We start from the raw sequence: 19,933 nt of genomic DNA, 5'->3' as shown, positions 1-19,933 counted from the left end.
GATTCTGAACCAACTCGTCTTCGAGATGAACGTTTTCTAATGCATTTTTAGTCAATAAAATGTTAACACCATAGTACATATTTGACCATTAATTTGTTGACATTATAGGGGAAGCCGAGCTTCCCTTGCAGTCTTAAAAAAATCCCCACTGACTGTTAGTAAGTACAAAGTCCAAAGTTCAGTGTTTTGTTTAGATCAAAGCTGACATTAAGAACAGTCGTTATGTGTCAGTATTGCATTTCTCATCAATTTGTAAATCTTTAAGCTAGCATAAAGCGTATGAAACAATATAGTTTGAGCAACAGTCTTATAAATCTACTGTATGCTGCATGTCATTGGCTAAATTGTCCATCACGTGTGAATTACTGAAGACCATATAAAAGCACCAGAGTTGTAATATTCTGTTAAAAACATCCACATACAGCAGACACATCTCTAACACGCTTTAGCTAAAGCATTAAGAAAGAGGTCAACAATAGCAGTTCTTCTTCTGTACAAATGTCTTATATTCCCTCCGAATGCCGCAGGATTGACCATCACACCGGAACCGGACGCCTCTGGATTGAGTGCTCAAGATGAAAACAAAGAGTCGACTTGTCCTTTGAATACATGCATAGACCTCCTGAAGAAGCTTAAAGCCACAGAGACGCGACTCAGAGCTCTGAAAGTCAGTCAGAAGGAGCTGATGTCCAGACTTGCTAACAGTGAAACTCAGATTGAGGAAGTCAAAATGGAAACCCAAGGTGAGACTGATGTTTTTGAAGACCTAACACACTGAAAAACAATTGGTGTAGGATTTACTTTGTAATTATTTATGAAACTTACAAGCGTTTTATCCGTGAAATTTGTTTTCAGGAAATGGCAAGCTTCATACTGAATTACACCAGTCTAGGAGTGATATTTGTGATTTTTAAGAAGGTATTTGTTCTCTTCAGGCAGACCAAAGGTGGCATTTTCAGCTTCTTTAGGATCAACTGATTTCATTGGACCATTTCAAACAGATTTAACACTGGTTTACAAGAAGGCCTTCATTTATGTTGGTGATGCCTACCACCCGGCCACAGGTATTGTTAATCCACGCTGTTGAACACAATATCAACACTTGTCTGAACGCGTCTTCTCCACACTCACTTATAAACAAACATTTTTTTTTTCGCCTATCGTGCGTCTACTCTACACCCCTACCACTAAAAAAACCTAAAAAACCTCATAGTTACAACGCGGACTGTTGAGCAGACGCATCTCAAGCCTATTAGTGATCCAACGCTGCATACTCTTAAAGGTTACGTCCGTGGATCACGGCTGAACGCGTCTTCTCCACACTCACTTACAAACAAACTTATAATATAAATTAGTATTAATATTGATAGCATCACTGGTAGCTTCGTTGCTAACTCACTGTCCATCTGTTAAAATGGCGAATATATCAGATGAAAGTAGTCTACCGCTTGGTGCAGGTGAGGACACATTTGAGCTTCACGCACTGCAGTCTGAGCTGGAAGCTGTTGAGAAACAGATCCACAACCTTTTATTGAGACAGGCCGAGCTGAGAGACCGGTGTTTGGCTCTTGAAACATCACGCGCCGATGCACACAAATCAGTGTTTAACGTTACTAACCCGCTGACTCCGACCGCGTCTACTCCGTGCGTTCCTCAGCATCGGTCGAAATCAGCCATGGTCTCGTTCACTCCGGCTCCAACACGCCACCATGAAGCCTGGGTGGTTCCGCAGCGGAAGACGCGAGTCAGGTTTAGACCAAGACTTTCTCCGACCCTCCCGGTTTTCGAGTTATCGACACAAAACCGCTTCTCCCCTCTACGCGAAACAGAACGCGATGCTGTGATCATCGGCGATTCCATCGTTCGGCATGTACACGCTACGTTAGGTAAAAGTAAGGTGCAAAGTCACTGCTTTCCTGGTGCTCGTGTTTCTGAAATCGCTGCTCGCGTTCCCGAGATCCTGAACGGTGACGAGCGCGTCGGAACTGTGGTCCTGCACGCGGGAGTGAACGACATCAGGCTGCGCCAGACGGAGATTCTGAAGAAAGACTTCAGGAATCTAATCGATACGGTACGCAGCACATCGCCTGAAACAACGATCATTGTGTCAGGACCGCTTCCCACGTACCGATTAGGGCATGAAAAGTTCAGCAGATTATTTGCGCTAAATGAATGGTTAATGTCATGGTGCAATGAGCAGAAACTGCTCTTTGTAAATAATTGGAATCTGTTTTGGGAGCGTCCTAGGCTTTTCCGTGCTGATGGCTTACACCCAAGCAGATTCGGAGCCGATCTTCTGTCAGATAACATCTCCAAAATGTTAAATACCCTTTGACTAGTAACCAAAAGTCCAAATCATAGTCTCTGCTGCACCAATTTAACTGATATAAATACTAGTGTAGAACATTGCATAGAAACCGTGTCTATTCCTCGTTTAGTGAGATCAAATAATAAATCTACTGCAGGATCTAGGAAAAATCTAATTGTTATTAAAACAGAAAATGTTGCTATTAGTAAACAAAAACTATTTCTAAAGCTAGGTCTTCTAAACATTAGATCACTCACACCTAAGGCAGTTATTGTAAATGAAATAGTCACAGATAATAGCTTTGATGTACTTTGCCTTACTGAAACCTGGCTTAAACCAAATGATTATTTCGGTATTAATGAGTCTACTCCTCCTGGATACTGTTATAAGCATAAGCCCCGTCTGATTGGTCGTGGCGGAGGTGTTGCAACCATCTATAGAGATATTCTAAATGTTACTCAGAAAACGGGTTATAAGTTTATTTCATTTGAAGTACTTGTACTAAATGTTACGCTCTTAGATGTTAGAAAAACATCCCTATTATCTCTAGCCTTGGCTACCGTATATAGACCGCCAGGGCCTTACGCTGATTTCCTAAAAGAGTTTGCAGATTTTCTCTCAGACCTATTAGTCAATGTCGATAAAGCATTAATTGTTGGAGATTTTAACATACACGTAGATAATCCAAATGATGCGTTAGGAGCTGCGTTTACAGATTTATTAAATTCATTTGGGGTCAAGCAAAACGTCACCGGACCAACACATCGTCTTAATCATACACTCGATTTAATTATATCACATGGAACCGATCCAACCGATATAGATATCATTCCACAAAGTGATGAAGTCACTGATCACTACATGGTAACTTGCATATTACGTACTGCTGTAATATGTCATGCGGCGTCGCGTTATCAACCAGGCAGAACAATCCTCCCATCCACCATAGATAATTTCTCAAATTGCTTATCTAATCTGTCTCAGCTGCTGCCTGAACCCAAACAAACAGATGAACTAGAAGAACTAACTAGCACTATGAGCACCATTCTCTCTAGAACATTGGATGTGGTTGCACCTATTAAATTAAAAAAGGTCAGAGAGAAAAATAAAGCACCATGGTATAACAATACTACGCATGTTTTAAAGAGAGAAACGCGTATTTTAGAGCGTAAATGGAAACAAACTAATTTAGAGGTCTTTAGAATCGCGTGGAAAGACAGTATGTCACGTTATAAAAAGACCCTAAAAGCGGCCAGGGCTGAGCACCTCCGCAAACTAATAGAAAACAACCAAAACAATCCAAGGTTTTTATTTAACACCGTGGCTAGACTAACAAATAAACAGACGTCACCCGGACAAAATATCCCGTTACAGTTCAGTAGTAATGATTTCATGAACTTCTTCACTGAGAAAATAGAAAGCATCAGAACCACAATTGTAAACGTTCAATCTTCAATCGCGCCTTATAATTCAGCTTCAATTATCACCCCGAAAGAACAATTACAGTGCTTTGCAACTATAGAACAAAAAGAGTTAAATAAACTTATCACTTCATCTAAAACAACAACATGTTTATTAGATCCTATACCAACTAAACTACTGAAAGAAGTGTTACCTGTAGTGGAAGATCCTCTCCTCAATATTATTAACTCGTCTTTATCTTTAGGTCATGTTCCAAGAACATTTAAACTGGCAGTTATAAAACCTCTCATTAAGAAACCACAATTAGATCATAATAATCTAGCAAATTATAGACCCATTTCAAATCTTCCATTTATGTCTAAAATATTAGAAAAAGTGGTGTCCGCTCAACTGGGCTCTTTCTTGCAACAAAATGAGATCTATGAAAAGTTTCAGTCTGGATTCAGACCGCATCATAGCACTGAAACTGCGCTCGTTAAAATCACAAATGATTTACTTTTAGCTTCTGACCAAGGCTGTATCTCAATACTAGTTTTACTTGATCTTAGTGCTGCGTTCGATACTATAGATCATACATTACTCTTAGATCGACTACAAAATTATACTGGTGTTCAAGGACAAGCACTAAGCTGGTTCAAATCATACCTATCTGACCGCTACCATTTTGTCTATTTAAATGGAGAAAAATCGATCATAACTCCAGTAAACTATGGAGTGCCGCAGGGATCTGTATTAGGCCCTCTGTTATTTTCAATATATATGATGCCACTTGGAAATATTATAAGGAAACATGGAATTAGTTTCCATTGTTATGCTGATGACACTCAAATATATATTTCATCACGGCCGGATGAAAACGCAAAATCTTCCAAATTGACAGAGTGTGTTAAAGATATAAAAGATTGGATGACCCGTAATTTTCTTTTATTAAATCCAGACAAGACAGAGGTAATACTTATCGGTTCAAAAAACCGCCCACAAAACCTCGCACAATACAACTTTAACATCATAGGATGTCCTGTTACTTTATCCTCTACAGTAAAAGACCTGGGTGTCATACTCGATTGCAACCTGTCTTTTGAAAATCATATTTCATATGTTACAAAAACAGCATTTTTCCACCTTAGAAACATTGCTAAGCTACGTAATATGCTATCAGTTTCTGATGCAGAAAAGTTAGTTCATGCATTCATGACCTCGAGACTGGATTACTGTAATGCTTTACTAGCTGGTTGTCCTGCATCCTCAATAAACAAGCTACAGTTAGTCCAAAATGCCGCCGCTAGAGTTCTTACTAGATCAAGAAAATATGATCATATAACACCGATTTTATCATCACTGCATTGGTTACCTATAAAGTTCCGTATTAATTACAAGGTATTGCTACTGACCTATAAAGCCCTAAACGGCTTAGCTCCAGTCTATTTAACGGATCTTTTATCACCCTATAATCCATCGCGCTCTTTAAGATCACTAAATTCAAGGCTTTTGGTCATACCTAGGATATCCAGAATCACCAAAGGAGGGAGAGCATTTTCACATTTGGCTCCAAAACTCTGGAATAGTCTTCCTGATACTGTTCGTTGCTCAGACTCGCTCTCCCAGTTTAAAACTAGATTAAAGTCGCATCTCTTCAGCCAGGCATTCATATAATCCTACAGTTCAAACTACAATCCGGCCTCTAGCTCATAAATGCCAGAGGAGAACTGGCCCCCGACTGAGCCTGGGTTCTCCCAAGGTTTTTTTTTTCTCCATTAGGTCACCTGATGGAGTTTTAGGACACCATTAGGTCACTTGATGAAGTTTTTCGGTTCCTTGCCACTGTTGCCTTTGGCTTGCTCAGTTGGGGATATTTTGGGGATATTTAATTTAATTTTATCAATCAATAAATTCCTCTTGAAACAAACTTTGTTGTATTATTTTAATTTAATACTGTGAAGCTGCTTTGATACAATCTGTATTGTGAAAAGCGCTATACAAATAAACTTGACTTGACTTGACTTGACTTGACTTGTATAATTCATGTCTACAGCTGTGAAACGGAGATCTGTCTCACTCTTTAACAGGGATTTTCTCAGCGCCGGTACGGGGAGTTTACTATTTCAGTTTCTTCTACCACTGTGGAACTGAACGTCCAACAGTGTTGGCCTTGTATAGAAATGGAGAGCAAGAAGCAGTAACACAACATCACAAGAGTGCAGGTTCTCCAGAGAACGGAGGCAACGGCGTAACACTGCTATTGGAGGAAGGGGATGAAGTCTATATGGTTCTCCTAAAGAACACATGGGTCTGGGATGATATCTCACTAAATGTCTTAATGTTCAGTGGTTTTCTTATCAATGCCATGTAAATAAAATACACCCTGGGAACAAACACAACAGTTATACAACATGTAATGGGTTTACAAGTTAAGGTGAAATATCAGGATACTCAATCCAGTCTTTACTTGATGTGAATAAACATGTGAATAGACAAATGGCTATTTCCTCTTCTTGGGCAATACAACACCATCTTTTAAGAAAGTGTTTGTTAGCATTTGTTTCAATTGTTAATCGTTTGATAAATTTTGGATTGGTTTATTATATATTATATTCTATATACAGGGCTCTGTGGTTTCAATGGCCCATGACAAAGTAAACACTGTAATAATGTGTATTTTTAACTTCACATAATTCTGTATTTTAGAGAGACGCGTTGGCACAATTAACAACAGCCGCGAGTGAAAATTAAAATTATTGTTACATTTGCACTTAAGCCTTTGCTCCTAGCAGTTTGGAATTGCCACATTTTCGCGTTATTTACACTTAATTGCCCGACCGAAACAGCATCTGTAAGAATAGCTTTAAATAGAGACATTTCAGATCAGTCCAGCAGGACCAGCGACAAGCATACTAGAGGCAGAGCAAGAACGCGCAAGTGTTTTTGCCAGAATACTCTGTTCACCCTATTATTTCATTGTTGTATTTTAGTCAAGGTAAGCCTATCTTCGATCCTCTTGTTATTTTGTATTTTAAACTTCACATAATTCTGTATTTTAGAGAGACGCGTTGGCACAATTAACAACAGCCGCGAGTGAAAATTAAAATTATTGTTACATTTGCACTTAAGCCTTTGCTCCTAGTAGTTTGGAATTGCCACATTTTCGCGTTATTTACACTTAATTGCCCAACCGAAACAGCATCTGTAAGAATAGCTTTAAATAGAGACATTTCAGATCATTCCAGCAGGACCAGCGACAAGCATACTAGAGGCAGAGCAAGAACGCGCAAGTGTTTTTGCCAGAATACTCTGTTCACCCTGTTATTTCATTGTTGTATTTTAGTCAAGGTAAGCCTATCTTCGATCCTCTTGTTATTTTGTATTTTTAACTTCACATAATTCTGTATTTTAGAGAGACGCGTTGGCATAATTAACAACAGCCGCAAGTGAAAATTAAAATTATTGTTACATTTGCACTTAAGCCTTTGCTCCTAGCAGTTTGGAATTGCCACATTTTCGCGTTATTTACACTTAATTGCCCAACCGAAACAGCATCTGTAAGAATAGCTTTAAATAGAGACATTTCAGATCATTCCAGCAGGACCAGCGACAAGCATACTAGAGGCAGAGCAAGAACGCGCAAGTGTTTTTGCCAGAATACTCTGTTCACCCTGTTATCTCATTGTTGTATTTTAGTCAAGGTAAGCCTATATTCGATCCTCTTGTTATTTTGTATTTTTAACTTCACATAATTCTGTATTTTAGAGAGACGCGTTGGCACAATTAACAACAGCCGCGAGTGAAAATTAAAATTATTGTTACATTTGCACTTAAGCCTTTGCTCCTAGCAGTTTGGAATTGCCACATTTTCGCGTTATTTACACTTAATTGCCCGACCGAAACAGCTGTACTCACTCAAGCGGTGAAAGCATTATCCGTATATCTGTGTAATTTGCGCGCTGTCGCGGAAGCGTCAGCGGAAGCGTTCAGCTCTCGTGTTCAGCCTCCTCGTGTGAAGACCGACTCGGGAAAAGACCAGCGACTCTACCTGCGCGACTCCACCGAGCAAGGACACCTGAAAGGCACTTACGTATCTCCTCTTCCCTTTCTCTTCCCTCTACTTACCTTATTGTTCACCTTAATCAACATGTGCTTTCAATACATTCCTGTTATCTCTCGGCACCGTCCTTTCATCACGCGCAATAGGCAGCGCAATACTGCCAATCTGCGTCCCATCCTCACATCCTCACATACTCCTCTCTCTCTTTCCGTGGGTCTATGGAATTGTCAGTCAGCAGTCAATAAAGCTGACTTCATTCCAGCCTTTGCATCTCATTCTACTCTTAGTATCTTGGGGCTGACTGAGACCTGGATTCGTCCAGAAGACTCAGCAACCCCTGCTGCTCTCTCTAGCAATTTCTCCTTCTCCCACTCCCCTCGCCAGTCTGGGAGAGGTGGGGGTACAGGGCTTCTCGTTTCTAACAATTCCAAATACTCCACGCTCTCTTCTCTATGCAACAACAACTCATTTGAATATCATGCCATTACACTTACAACTCCCATTAAAATCCATATTGTAGTCATTTATCGCCCCCCAGGTCAGCTGGGTAACTTTGTAGATGAGCTGGATGTGCTGCTGTCCACTTTCCCTGAGGACGGCACCCCACTTCTAGTCTTCGGTGACTTCAACATTCATCTCGAAAAGCCACATGCAACAGACTTCACCTCTCTCCTAGCCTCTTTCGATCTCAAACGACTCATCACCACAGCTACTCACAAATCAGGCAACCAACTGGACCTGGTTTACACATGCAACTGCACCACAGAAAACATCCTGGTGACACCTCTCCACGTTTCAGATCATTTCCTCATTACTTTCAGTCTACAACTCTCTACCCCTGCACCACCACCCCCACCACCAGTCACTTTCAGACGAAACCTGCGCTCACTTTCCCCCTCCCATCTCTCCTCTGCCGTGTCATCCTCTCTTCCCCCACCCTCACAATTCTCATCTCTGGATGTGAATACCGCAACGGACACCTTATGCTCCACTCTAATCTCTTCTCTAGACATTATCTGCCCTCTCTCCTCCAGGCCAGCACGCGCTACTCCCTCTAACCCCTGGTTATCTGAGGTTCTTCGGGAACACCGGACCGAACTCAGGGCAGCGGAGAGGAAATGGCACAAATCAAAAGACGCATCTGACCTGAGTATGTATCAATCTCTCCTCTCCTCCTTTTCTGTTGATGTTCATGCTGCAAAATCTTCATACTTCCACAACAAGATCAACAGCTCCTCCAACACACGATTACTCTTCAAGACATTCAACTCTCTCCTCTGTCCACCTCCACCACCTCCCGCCTCCTCCTTAACTGCTAACGATTTTGCGACCTTCTTCACCAACAAAACAACAGCTATCAGCAGTCAGTTCTCAGCTCCACACACACAGGAACCCAGACCGACCCCTTCCACAGCCAATACCCCTCTGTCCTCCTTTTCTTCGCTAACCGAGGAAGAAGTATCTACACTTCTCCTCTCCAGTCACCCTACCACCTGCCCGCTTGACCCCATCCCCTCACACCTTCTACAAGCCATCTCTCCCACACTTCTACCATCACTCACACACATCATCAACTCATCCCTCCACACTGGCACCTTCCCTACAGCATTCAAGCAGGCTCGGGTTACTCCATTGCTCAAAAAACCAATGCTAAACACATCATTTGTAGAGAATTACAGACCTATCTCTCTCCTACCATTCATTGCGAAGACACTTGAAAGAGCTGTCTTCAACCAACTAACATCCTTCTTGTCTCTAAACAACCAGCTGGATGTCAACCAATCTGGCTTCAAGAAAGGACATTCAACTGAGACTGCATTACTGTCAGTCACAGAAGCCCTACGGATCGCAAAAGCTGCTTCCAAATCTTCAGTCCTCATTCTCCTGGATCTGTCTGCTGCCTTCGACACGGTGAATCATCAGATCCTTCTGTCCACCCTCTCATCACTGGGCATCACAGAAACTTCACTCCACTGGTTTGAGTCCTATCTCACAGGTAGGTCCTTCAAGGTCGCATGGAGAGGTGAGGTATCCAGAGCACATCAGCTGACCACAGGGGTTCCCCAGGGTTCAGTTCTTGGTCCCCTCCTCTTCTCCATCTACACCACATCACTGGGACACATCATACAGGCACACGGTTTTTCCTACCACTGCTATGCTGATGACACACAGCTCTTCCTCTCCTTTCAACCAGATGATCCCACAGTAGCTGCACGGGTCTCAAGCTGTCTGGCGGACATCTCCACATGGATGAAGGAACATCACCTGCAGCTCAACCTGGCAAAGACTGAGCTTCTCGTCCTCCCTGCCAATCCATCTCTACAGCACGACTTCACCATCCAGCTAGAGTCATCATTAATCACCCCATCAAGATCGGTCAGAAATCTTGGAGTAACGTTTGATGACCAGCTGACCTTCACAGATCACATTTCAAAGACAGCTCGATCATGCAGGTTTGCACTGCACAACATCAGGAAGATCAGGCCTTTCCTAACTGAGCATGCAACACAACTTATCGTCCAGGCCCTGGTCATCTCTAGGCTTGACTACTGCAATGCCCTTCTGGCTGGACTCCCAGCATGTGCGACCAAACCCCTACAGATGATCCAGAATGCTGCAGCTCGTCTTGTCTTCAACGAGCCCAAGAGGGCCCACGTCACTCCTCTGTTCATCTCTCTACACTGGCTACCTCTAGCTGCTCGCATCAAGTTCAAGGCACTGACGCTTGCTTACAGATCTATCACAGGCTCAGCTCCCTCCTACTTTCACTCACTCCTACGAGTCTACATCCCTACCAGACACCTATGATCGGTCAACGAGCGACGTCTCGTGGTTCCATCACAGAAAGCCACAAAATCACTTTCCAGAACATTCTCATTCACAGTTCCATGCTGGTGGAACGCTCTCCCCACCCTCATCCGGAATGCAGAATCCCTGACAACATTCAAAAAACAGCTGAAAACCAATCTCTTCCGTGAGCACTTAACCTTATAAAAAAAATAAAAAAAAAAACCCTTATCAGGCTTATGCTACTCTGAATAATACCTGAACTTCGTATTTTGAGCACTTCCTGCGTTGTTGTTGCTCTTGCCTCTTTATGATGACTCGCTGAATTTAGTCCTAATTTGTAAGTCGCCTTGGATAAAGGCGTCTGCTAAATGACTAAATGTAAAATGTAAATGTAGTAATAAATATGTATAGTGTAAAAAAAAATATATATATATGAAGAGTTCAGTTGTGTTCATCTGAAATTTTCTTCTAGAATGATCATTTTTATCAAGCTTGTATATTTAAGTTCAATAATTTCACTTAAATGGCAATGCAAATTACCTATTAATTGTCATTTAAGTGAAAATACTGAAATTAAATATACAAGCTTTATAAAAATGATCATTCTAGAAGAAAATTTCAGATGGCACTTAGAGGCTTTTGCATCTGAACTCTTCATATATATATTTCTTTCCTTTTCCTTTAATCCTCCCTTGCTTGGCTTATGCTACTCTGAACAATGCCTGAACTTCGTATTTTGTCTATAAAAGTTACAAAACATTTAATTATCTATAAGTCTTTCGCATATTTCTACAGTAAAATTGTACTGTCAGTACAGCATAATTATACAAATGAACTAGATCAATGCATTTCCATTGAAACTGAAACTGATAGGAAAAAAAGCCACATTAGGCTTAAAATATTCTGTGGCTCCCTCTAGTGTACAACATTAATATCACAACCTCTGTAGATTTGTTATTTCTGCAGGTTTATATTTTACATGCGAGCTTTGTCCCCACACTAGATGGCGTTATTTCAGCCCAGATTAATTCTCCTTTGTGAAACGGTTGTAATGCCTTCACCGGTGTTGAATGAGGAGGTGTCATTCTCCAGGGTTTTTCCTTCCTTTCTTTTTTTTGCACTTGGACTTTTTTTTGCACTTGTTGTTTGTTTCCTTTTTGTGGATTGTGGACTCTTGGCTGTGCATCTTTGGTGTTTGGTGTTTTAAGCCCCCAACGGCTCCTTCCAGGCAGCGAGGGGATGGGTAGGTTTAAGGTTGAGGGTAGGGTTAGCTGCCTCTAGGAGCCATTGGGGGCTTAAAACACCATCGAGCTATATCTTTCTGGACTGATGTTTAAGGAGATCTCTTCTGTTTGGGATTACCCGTTAGTATTGCCTCCCGAGGGCAGTGTTTGAGTTACCCTGTGACACACTCATATACAGTGATGCCTCAGACTGATGCTAATGTTCAGTTTTTCCCTCTGAAGTAAAGAGCCAGAGATAAACCGCGGACCCCAGTAAGTGACGGACCCGGCTGGGACATGCTTATAGCTCAACGTCCACTGTTTTATTGTATTATATATTCCTGCTGCCGTCTCTATAATAACACGAGTCAAACAACACAAGACAAAGAGAAAATTCACTCGTTATTCACTCAATCACTTTTTTAACTATATTTGTAATGTATATTTTATTTATAAACTGCAGTGTTATTTTACATTTGATTACAGTTTCTGAACCTGAATACTTGAAAATCTTAGAACTGTTTATTTCAGTCGTATCTTTGTTCAGTTGTGTCTATTCGTTGCTATGAGTGTTTGCTTGTCTTTAATAAAGCTTGAAGTGTATATTAGTTATGCTAGTTGTTCTATGGTGTGTTTAAACCACAGGCAAACGCTCCTCGTGTGAGTGTTCTTTAGCTTGTTGATTTCTGTTCATGATATTCAGATACAATTACATGTTTTGCAATAAGACTAAATGTGAATGATATCTAAGTTTTAGGAATCACTGAATATAACAATCTAAAACAGAGGTGGAAAAATGTCTTTGTTAGTACACGTTTAAAAATATATATTTGATAGACCTTATTGAAGCTATTACACTCAGATGTTAGTTTATGTCCAGCTATGAGTGATTATTTGATGATAATGGCCTGTATCTGTGAATGAATGTGGGTGACAAAATATACACACGGCACCTTCTTTCCACTGTTACTAGAAACTATTAACTTTACATAAATTATAGCATCTTTTAATCTGACGTGGAAAAAGTGTCAGGCTAGATATGACAGTAACAGAGATGGTGTTATAGTTTCTCAGACAGTAGGAGGATTATTATAGACCCAGCTAACAGTTTTTGGTTCCCAGAACGTTATTTCTAACGTTCAACTAACAACAATTAATCTTTTTTTTTTCTTGAATAAAGTACAACAGTAAATCTATATAAATAATAAGCCTACAGTCCATGTTTTTGTCGATTCTTTTTTTAATTGTTGATTAAAAAAATTATAAAAACACAGTCATGGGGTAGGCTATGCATCACATTCAAAACATGGCAGAAGGCGAAACAAAAACAAACTAACTACTTCAAACACACAAATTATTATTATTATTATTATTATAGTAAACCTAGTACCTTAAAGGTGCTCAAAGTGATGCCGGGAGTGTTGACATTCGAATTGTTGTCAAACAAAACGGAGGCTAGCTAGACCCTCCCTCCTCCTCATCCCGTCTCCTCCCTCCTCCCCTCCCTCCCTTCCGGCATAAAGGAAAGTCAAAGTAGTCACTAAAAACAAAGTTAAGTTTTACTGATACTTCATTCAATGTGTAATGTCACCAAGTTAGATAAATGCTTTTATATATTGCAGAACAGAATGCAGAAAAAGAGAAACATTGTCTTAAAATCGTTTCGCCACCTGAGGTTATAACTATAACTATAGCTCCCATACAAGGACGCAATAATAGCAAGATAACGTTAGCTTCGCGTTTCCCAGTGAGTATAAACAACGGCGGCGTCGTAAACAAATTTAGTCAAAGTTGTCAATAGCCTATAAATGAACATTCAAATCCATAACAAACAGTGGGTGAAAACAATCATTCACACAAATTGTCGACCTAACTTACTGTGAATTTGCTTGATCATTTACAATAGAGATTGATCGCTAGCTGAAACATATATGTTGTATTCACCAAAGCTAACGCTGACTGCATAGTTCTAGCTAATTACATCCTTGTGTTGGTTTGGCGAACATGAACGTCAATTTAGAAAGAAAGATGGATTTACCTGTTCTGCAAAAACAGAGCAACTGAATGTCGGATTGGAAGCCCTTCTGCCGCCGGAGTTCTCGCCATATTTCAAGGGTTTTTCCGATGTAAATTCGGGACTTCGCGCGTTCCTTATCCTTGTCCCTCTTCTTTACAATTTGTTCATCGGAAGGTCGTCTCTTTGGTCGTGTGTCGGCCATAATTCAAACTTCCCTCTTCATGCTTCTCTCTCGTCTCTCCTCCACACACCCCCTTCATGTCCACGCGCACTAACCCCCAAACCCCACCCCTCAAATACTTCTCGCCAGTGATTGGCTGGAGCACTGTTTGTTGTGTTTCGTGGTGAGGGTGAGCCCAGTTTGTTTTTGTTGCCGTTTGTGGAGCCTGTGGTGTCTAGAGAGACAGTGTGTTCAGGGGACAGGCAGCTAGCGGATAGTGAGGAGATGTTTGCTGTATGTGACAAAAAATGTTTTGGCCTAAAAAACGCCTGACATCACTTAGAGCACCTTTAATTACTAGTTTAATAACGTAATAACAGTTTACCGCTAGATGTCACTGTTGAAGAGGGTATTCAAAGGGGCGTTTGTTGTAAAATATAGATGCCAGCGAGATAAAAATTTGCGATAGATGCCATTTACACAAAGTATATCAAATAGATGCGGTTTACATTAACTGCAAATAGCAATAGATTATTTACGCTAAAAGGTTTTTTGCAACAACAAAAAAAATTGCCATTTTATTGGAACGATATGCTTCTGGGAAACAGACCGTAATATGAAGATCAATCGTACCGTTTTACGCACTCTTACAATGCTTTTGTGAAACGCTGCCCATGTAGCCTTCACTATGTGTTCGTCACAGTAGTATCACTGACATAGTTAAGAGTTATTTCAAAAGCATTTAAATACTGTCAGGGTTGTGTCACAGGGTTGGGTCTAGTTTATTTCTTGGTTTAGTGACAGACCGTATTGTCTGATTTGTGTGACGGACGGTCTCGAGTGTGCTCCAGTCTTGTTTCATGTTGGGTGTTCTATCTTTATTCAACAAATACAGTGCGTTTACCATTTTAAATTCCTATGTGGAGTGAATTTCAGGGCCAGTGAGATTAGATCTTCCACTTCTTTTGACTTTATTGATTTGAAGTTCCTCTGTGTTGCTCCTAAAAATTAGATTAAATAATCTGATCAAACAACAAATCATCTCCGAATTGTAACTACTTTAATTGACAATCAATATAAATAATAAGCCTACAGTCCATGTTTTTGTCGATTCATTTTTTAATTGTTAATCATCTCCGAATTGTAACTACTTTAATTGACAATCAATATTTTTTAAAGGACTATGGAATTAAACTTTCCTATGATAAGAGAGCAAATCCTAAGCTCCTGGAATGCCATTTTTGTTTTCTTTCCTCTCATGCTGTAGGCACTTAGGACTTCATTGGTGGCCACTTTACGTAGCATCTTACGCACAGCCGCCCCTGGATTGGTTCCCCCGATGGAGCGTAGGTAGTTAACCTAAAAAAACAAACTTGTCAGTTGTACCATAAAAACATAGAAATGAACCTAAAGGGATAGTTCCCCCACAAATGAGCATTGATGTTATTTACACACGCTCAAGTTTCTTTAAATCTGAATGTTTTTTTTACATGAAGGAAGATATTTTAAAGAGTGCTGGTAGCCGAACAGTTTATTTTCCCCATTGACTTCCATAGTATATTTTCTACACTGTGGAAGTTAACGGGGAACAGTTTGATTACCAGCACTCTTTAAAATATCTTCATGTTAAAAAAAAAAACCTTCATGCAGGTTTAAAGAAACATGAGTGTGAGTAAATAACAGTTCACCCACAAATGAACAATCCCTTCAAGTAAAATCATTGTAACAGCTGAAAATTATGCAATGAGTAGGGATGGCTCGATACCACAATTTTGGTTACCAGAACCTAATACCTCGGTATCTATACTAAATCGATACCACAGGTGACAAATAACCGGCCTCAAAATTTAAGTGAATTGAAACAATTTTATTAAAAAACACTGCTTGAAACTCAGCAGTACCGAATGTGCAAACAAAAAGTATCAAAATGTAAAAAAAAAAAAGAAAGTCAGGGAACATACAGTAGGTTAAATTTTGATTTTGGAAAGAACCAAATATATTTCATATTAGAAATATCTATATTACTACTGTTACTCTTTCTCTCTCGGCTGATTCCTAGGGGTCGCCACAGCGGCAGTGATATGCCATTCATTTTACTATCACTAATACTAAAATTAATATTACTAATCTCTTTATTCATTCAAATTCAATTAATATATGATTGTTTGAAAGTGCAAAAAGGATGAGACCTAAACTTCATTGGTTCTAGCGTGTCATGCAAGCACATTTGAGCTTTCGTGTTTACCGTATCATATTTAATTGATAAGCTCTTATGTATGTGCGCTGATCAGCGTTGTGAATAGAAGTCTAAATTAAATCAGTTGAATGATGCTCACCTGTCCATCTCTGAACTCTTTGAACAAGTCAGGATGAGCAAGTGACAAGTGATTAGCCAGATTGTGTTGCCTCCTGTGGCTAAAGGTCTGTTGCTTTACCTTTCTCATTACTTTTGTAGGCAAAGTAATGCCATTTCACTCCTACTGCTCTCTTTATTTATTAATTTCGGCCGTGTAGAATGAGCTTCATCTGTTTGATCCATCGTGTTCCTCCTTTGTCACCGTTTGCCGGTTTTGCGTGACCCGCATCAGTTTGGGTAGCGCACTGCCGCCTAGCGGTGAACTTCGAAACAGCAGCGCATCAAATACCGAATTGAGCAAAATCATGATATTGTACCGTTTGAAATATAATATATACCGGTATTTTTGCAGTACCGGTATACCGCGCATCCCTAGCAATGAGTGAGCATTTTATTGTCAATGAACATTGACAGCTTATGTAAATTGCTGTATTTATTACCATCTTTGTCCTAGTCTCTTTATTTTCTAATGAGGTGTCAAACTGTGTAAGCTCTTCTACAGTTCGACAGGGCCCATTTTCTAGAGTTTCCTCCTCTGTCTCAGTCATAGCAGCCAACAGTCTTCTCTGCAGTGTGAGGATGTCTTGCTGGTTCTCGCAGAGCTCTTGTAACTTCTGCAAGACTTTTGTGCGGTAGTCTAAAAAAAAAAAAAAAAAAACATTATGGAATCAGTTCCTGAAATGTGCATGCATGTTTGTGACAGAGCTGTAAAGCTTACTCTTTGTTGCTTCTTTGGACGAGACCTGTGGTTCTCTTAAGAGGAGATCTGACATCTGATCTGCTGTGGCATCAAATATACCTATGCTTCAAAATTGACATTACATACACATTTATGAATATCAATGAAATTGTTACACACCTTGATGGGGTGGTGACACAGTTTGCAGTGAGCACGGCAATGATGCCTCTGCTGTAAATAAATACACTTTTAATAGAGTATACATGTACAATAGGTATACATTTATTAACATTTAAAACTTCTTACAAAATAAGTTGGGAGCTCTTGGCTTTTCCTGATTGCCTGTGGAGAAGAGAGAGAAATATATTACTTTAAGTCCATTGTGGATTCAATCTTGAAAAACATGTAGATTTCATTCTACTTACCCTTGTGTCTTGAGGATATGTTTTGGGCAGTTGCTGATCTGACAATACAACAGAAATATAAAAAGATGTCTAGGTTGCTTTGAATTGTGCAAATAAAATGTAATATTACTATCTGTGTAAATTATGTAACAACTTACATTTAGGTGCAACAGGTTTCGACACCCTTTTTCTTCTTTATAACTCTGCAATCTTCTAAAATGAATGAATTTTTGTATGTTTAAATAAAAGGCAAAGTTCACAAATGCCTTTAATTCCATAGTTCAATCATAAAATATCAAATATAGTTGCAACACAATTTGAACACCTACCATCTGAAGAAATTTCTGTTTCAGAATGAAATCTCTTTGGCATTTTATGTGGCCTCTTTTTAATTGTTGTGTCCTCTGTTTCAATATGTGATGTTTCGGTAACAAGCTGGCATTTCTGGGAGGCTTTGGCATAAGAGTCTGTAAAATATATGTCAAGAAATATTATAGCCCAGCCAACATGTATATGTGGGCCCCACATGGTTTATGCTTGGGCTACGTGGGTACCAGGTGGGCATGGTCCCAAAATGGGCATCTTATCTGGGGGCCACTTGGGTCAGCTAAGTAGGTCCCACATGGGCAAAAACAGGTGGGCTCCCCATGTGGATCCTAGGTGGGTCACTAATGGGAAATAAGTGCCTGGGCTCAAAATGGGCAACACAAATGGGGCCCACTTGGGTGTATCAAATGGGTCAGACATGGGCAAACACAATAAATCCCATATAGGCTGCCTACATGGGCCCAAGGTAGTACCCACATAGGTAATCTCTATATGGGTTATGAATGGGAAAAAGATATGGGGCCCACTTTGATAAACCATATGGGTCAGACATGGGCAAACACAGTCAGTCAGTCCCGTTTAACCCCCTGGGGGCTCGCTTTTTTTCTTATCAGTTCAAACGAGACTCCAAAAACTCTGTTGACTTTGATTTTACAAACAAGTTTCATACATCAATCGATCCTGTTAAGTGTGTATTATTTTTGTGGATACTCATAATAAAAACAAAGTGTTATGCTTTTTGCCAAATAAAGAAAAATAAACATGATGCGAGTTCTGCCTTCTCTCTGTCAGTGAAGTCCATTCTGAAACGCGTCCGAAAATGAACCATAACTCAGCGAATACTCAGTCAAACAGGCATACAGACACACAGGCATGAAGCCTGAATTCTCTTCTTTTAAATGAAGTAATTTATATTAAAAAATATATATATTCTCAGTTTATGTAATATGTATGAAAAGAGAGAGATGTCAGTCGTTCTCATCTCAGCTCATTACGTTTTAATCGGCCCCGCCCACGGAGAGCGCGCGCTATTCAAACGCAAATGACTGAGGCATCCGTGCAAACTGTGAACGCCAACATATCAGCTCGAGAAAACACATCAAGTTTATTCAGATAATTGTACTTGTTTACACCGTCTCGCGGCGCTGTGAGGAATAATACTATCGTAATAATAATAATGGAAAATGTACCCCAGAAGTGCTGGTATTTCGAGGAGGATGCAGTTGAGCTGAGGAATACTGAAGTAAGTTTTTTTCATTCTCAAGTAAATCGCGTTTCTGTGTGAATGAATGAACGGCAGAGATGCGCTGTTTACCACAGCTCGCAAAAAGACGGTTTAAATTTGAATCGCGTTTCTGTGTGTGAATGAATGATCCGCTTTTAGCAAACTATACTGAGATGAGTAAAAATCGACTGAAATATGTTGAAATAAAATGTATTTGTATAAGCAACGTATTGAACTGCAAATTAACATTTATATTCCTTATAATAAAAACGATAGACATATGTTACAGACAAATGAAAGACAACATTTCGTTGACTAGTTTTGGATAGATTATAAATTTTTACTGTAATATATCTGCCACCTCAAATAAGCTTTTGTTTGCCAATTTTTGCTCATATGTTAAATATAGTATGTTTTGTCAAAAATAAAGTCATCAAATAATGTTATAGTGTTTTTTCCAATGTAGCCTAGGCTATATTCAAAGTAATGAATCCTTAACTTTGAAATATGTATGATAAAATGTATACTTTAGTTTTTACAAAGAAAAGATTACACTTGAATTGTTGTTGTAATTGTAACCTTTTTAATAAAAAAATATATTTACAAGGTAGATGTAAACAAACTATTAAAAGGTCAATATAAGCCTTTTCTTTAAATAATTTGTATTGTGTTTTATTAGTGACAAATTAGGAGAGAGGATACATATTCCAAAACTGAAAATACAGTATGAGAATTAACTGCACAATTACTAGACATGTTTTCCTTGGATATTATACAATTTGCAAGCACAATTTGCAAAAAATAAATAAATAAAATTGAGATGCTTCCAACTGTGAACCAATTTGGTAGAATATATATAATGTATTAATGTAGGCTACCAGATGCAGTTACTCAGATTTACTACATTTTTTAGAGTGTATCCTCCATCTGTTTGCATCTGTAGATTTCTTCTAAATTCACCAATTTAGATTTCTAAATTTCAG

At 39.5% G+C, this 19,933-nt stretch overlaps 2 protein-coding genes and 1 long non-coding RNA gene across 3 annotated transcripts; 2 read left to right on the top strand and 1 right to left on the bottom strand.

Annotated features, from left to right (window-relative positions):
• The first annotated feature begins 394 nt into the window (after positions 1-394).
• Positions 395-6,289, top strand: LOC309504520 (complement C1q-like protein 2). The gene is made up of 3 exons (XM_082177673.1): positions 395-743; positions 936-1,064; positions 5,797-6,289. The coding sequence occupies exons 1-3, from the start codon at positions 686-688 to the stop codon at positions 6,078-6,080; spliced, it is 471 nt and encodes a 156-aa protein (XP_082033799.1). The 5' UTR covers positions 395-685; the 3' UTR covers positions 6,081-6,289.
• Positions 6,290-8,921: 2,632 nt separating this feature from the next.
• On the top strand, positions 8,922-10,744 carry LOC309504431 (uncharacterized protein; the record flags this gene model as incomplete). Its single annotated transcript, XM_082177531.1, has 2 exons — positions 8,922-9,765; positions 9,964-10,744. The coding sequence occupies 2 exons, from the start codon at positions 8,922-8,924 to the stop codon at positions 10,575-10,577; spliced, it is 1,458 nt and encodes a 485-aa protein (XP_082033657.1). The 3' UTR covers positions 10,578-10,744.
• A 6,289-nt stretch (positions 10,745-17,033) lies between these two features.
• LOC309504819 lies at positions 17,034-17,877 on the bottom strand. The gene is made up of 3 exons (XR_014208183.1): positions 17,420-17,877; positions 17,301-17,336; positions 17,034-17,114 (listed from the first exon to the last, which is right to left on the bottom strand). It is a non-coding gene; the product is annotated as an uncharacterized lncRNA (long non-coding RNA).
• Positions 17,878-19,933: the final 2,056 nt, after the last annotated feature.

This window comes from Leuciscus leuciscus, assembly GCF_965113295.1.
Source record: "Leuciscus leuciscus genome assembly, chromosome: 8".
In the NCBI taxonomy this organism is placed as follows: domain Eukaryota; kingdom Metazoa; phylum Chordata; class Actinopteri; order Cypriniformes; family Leuciscidae; genus Leuciscus; species Leuciscus leuciscus.
The sequence above is the reverse complement of the archived record's forward strand: the minus strand, read 5'-3'. Positions and strand labels throughout refer to the sequence as shown.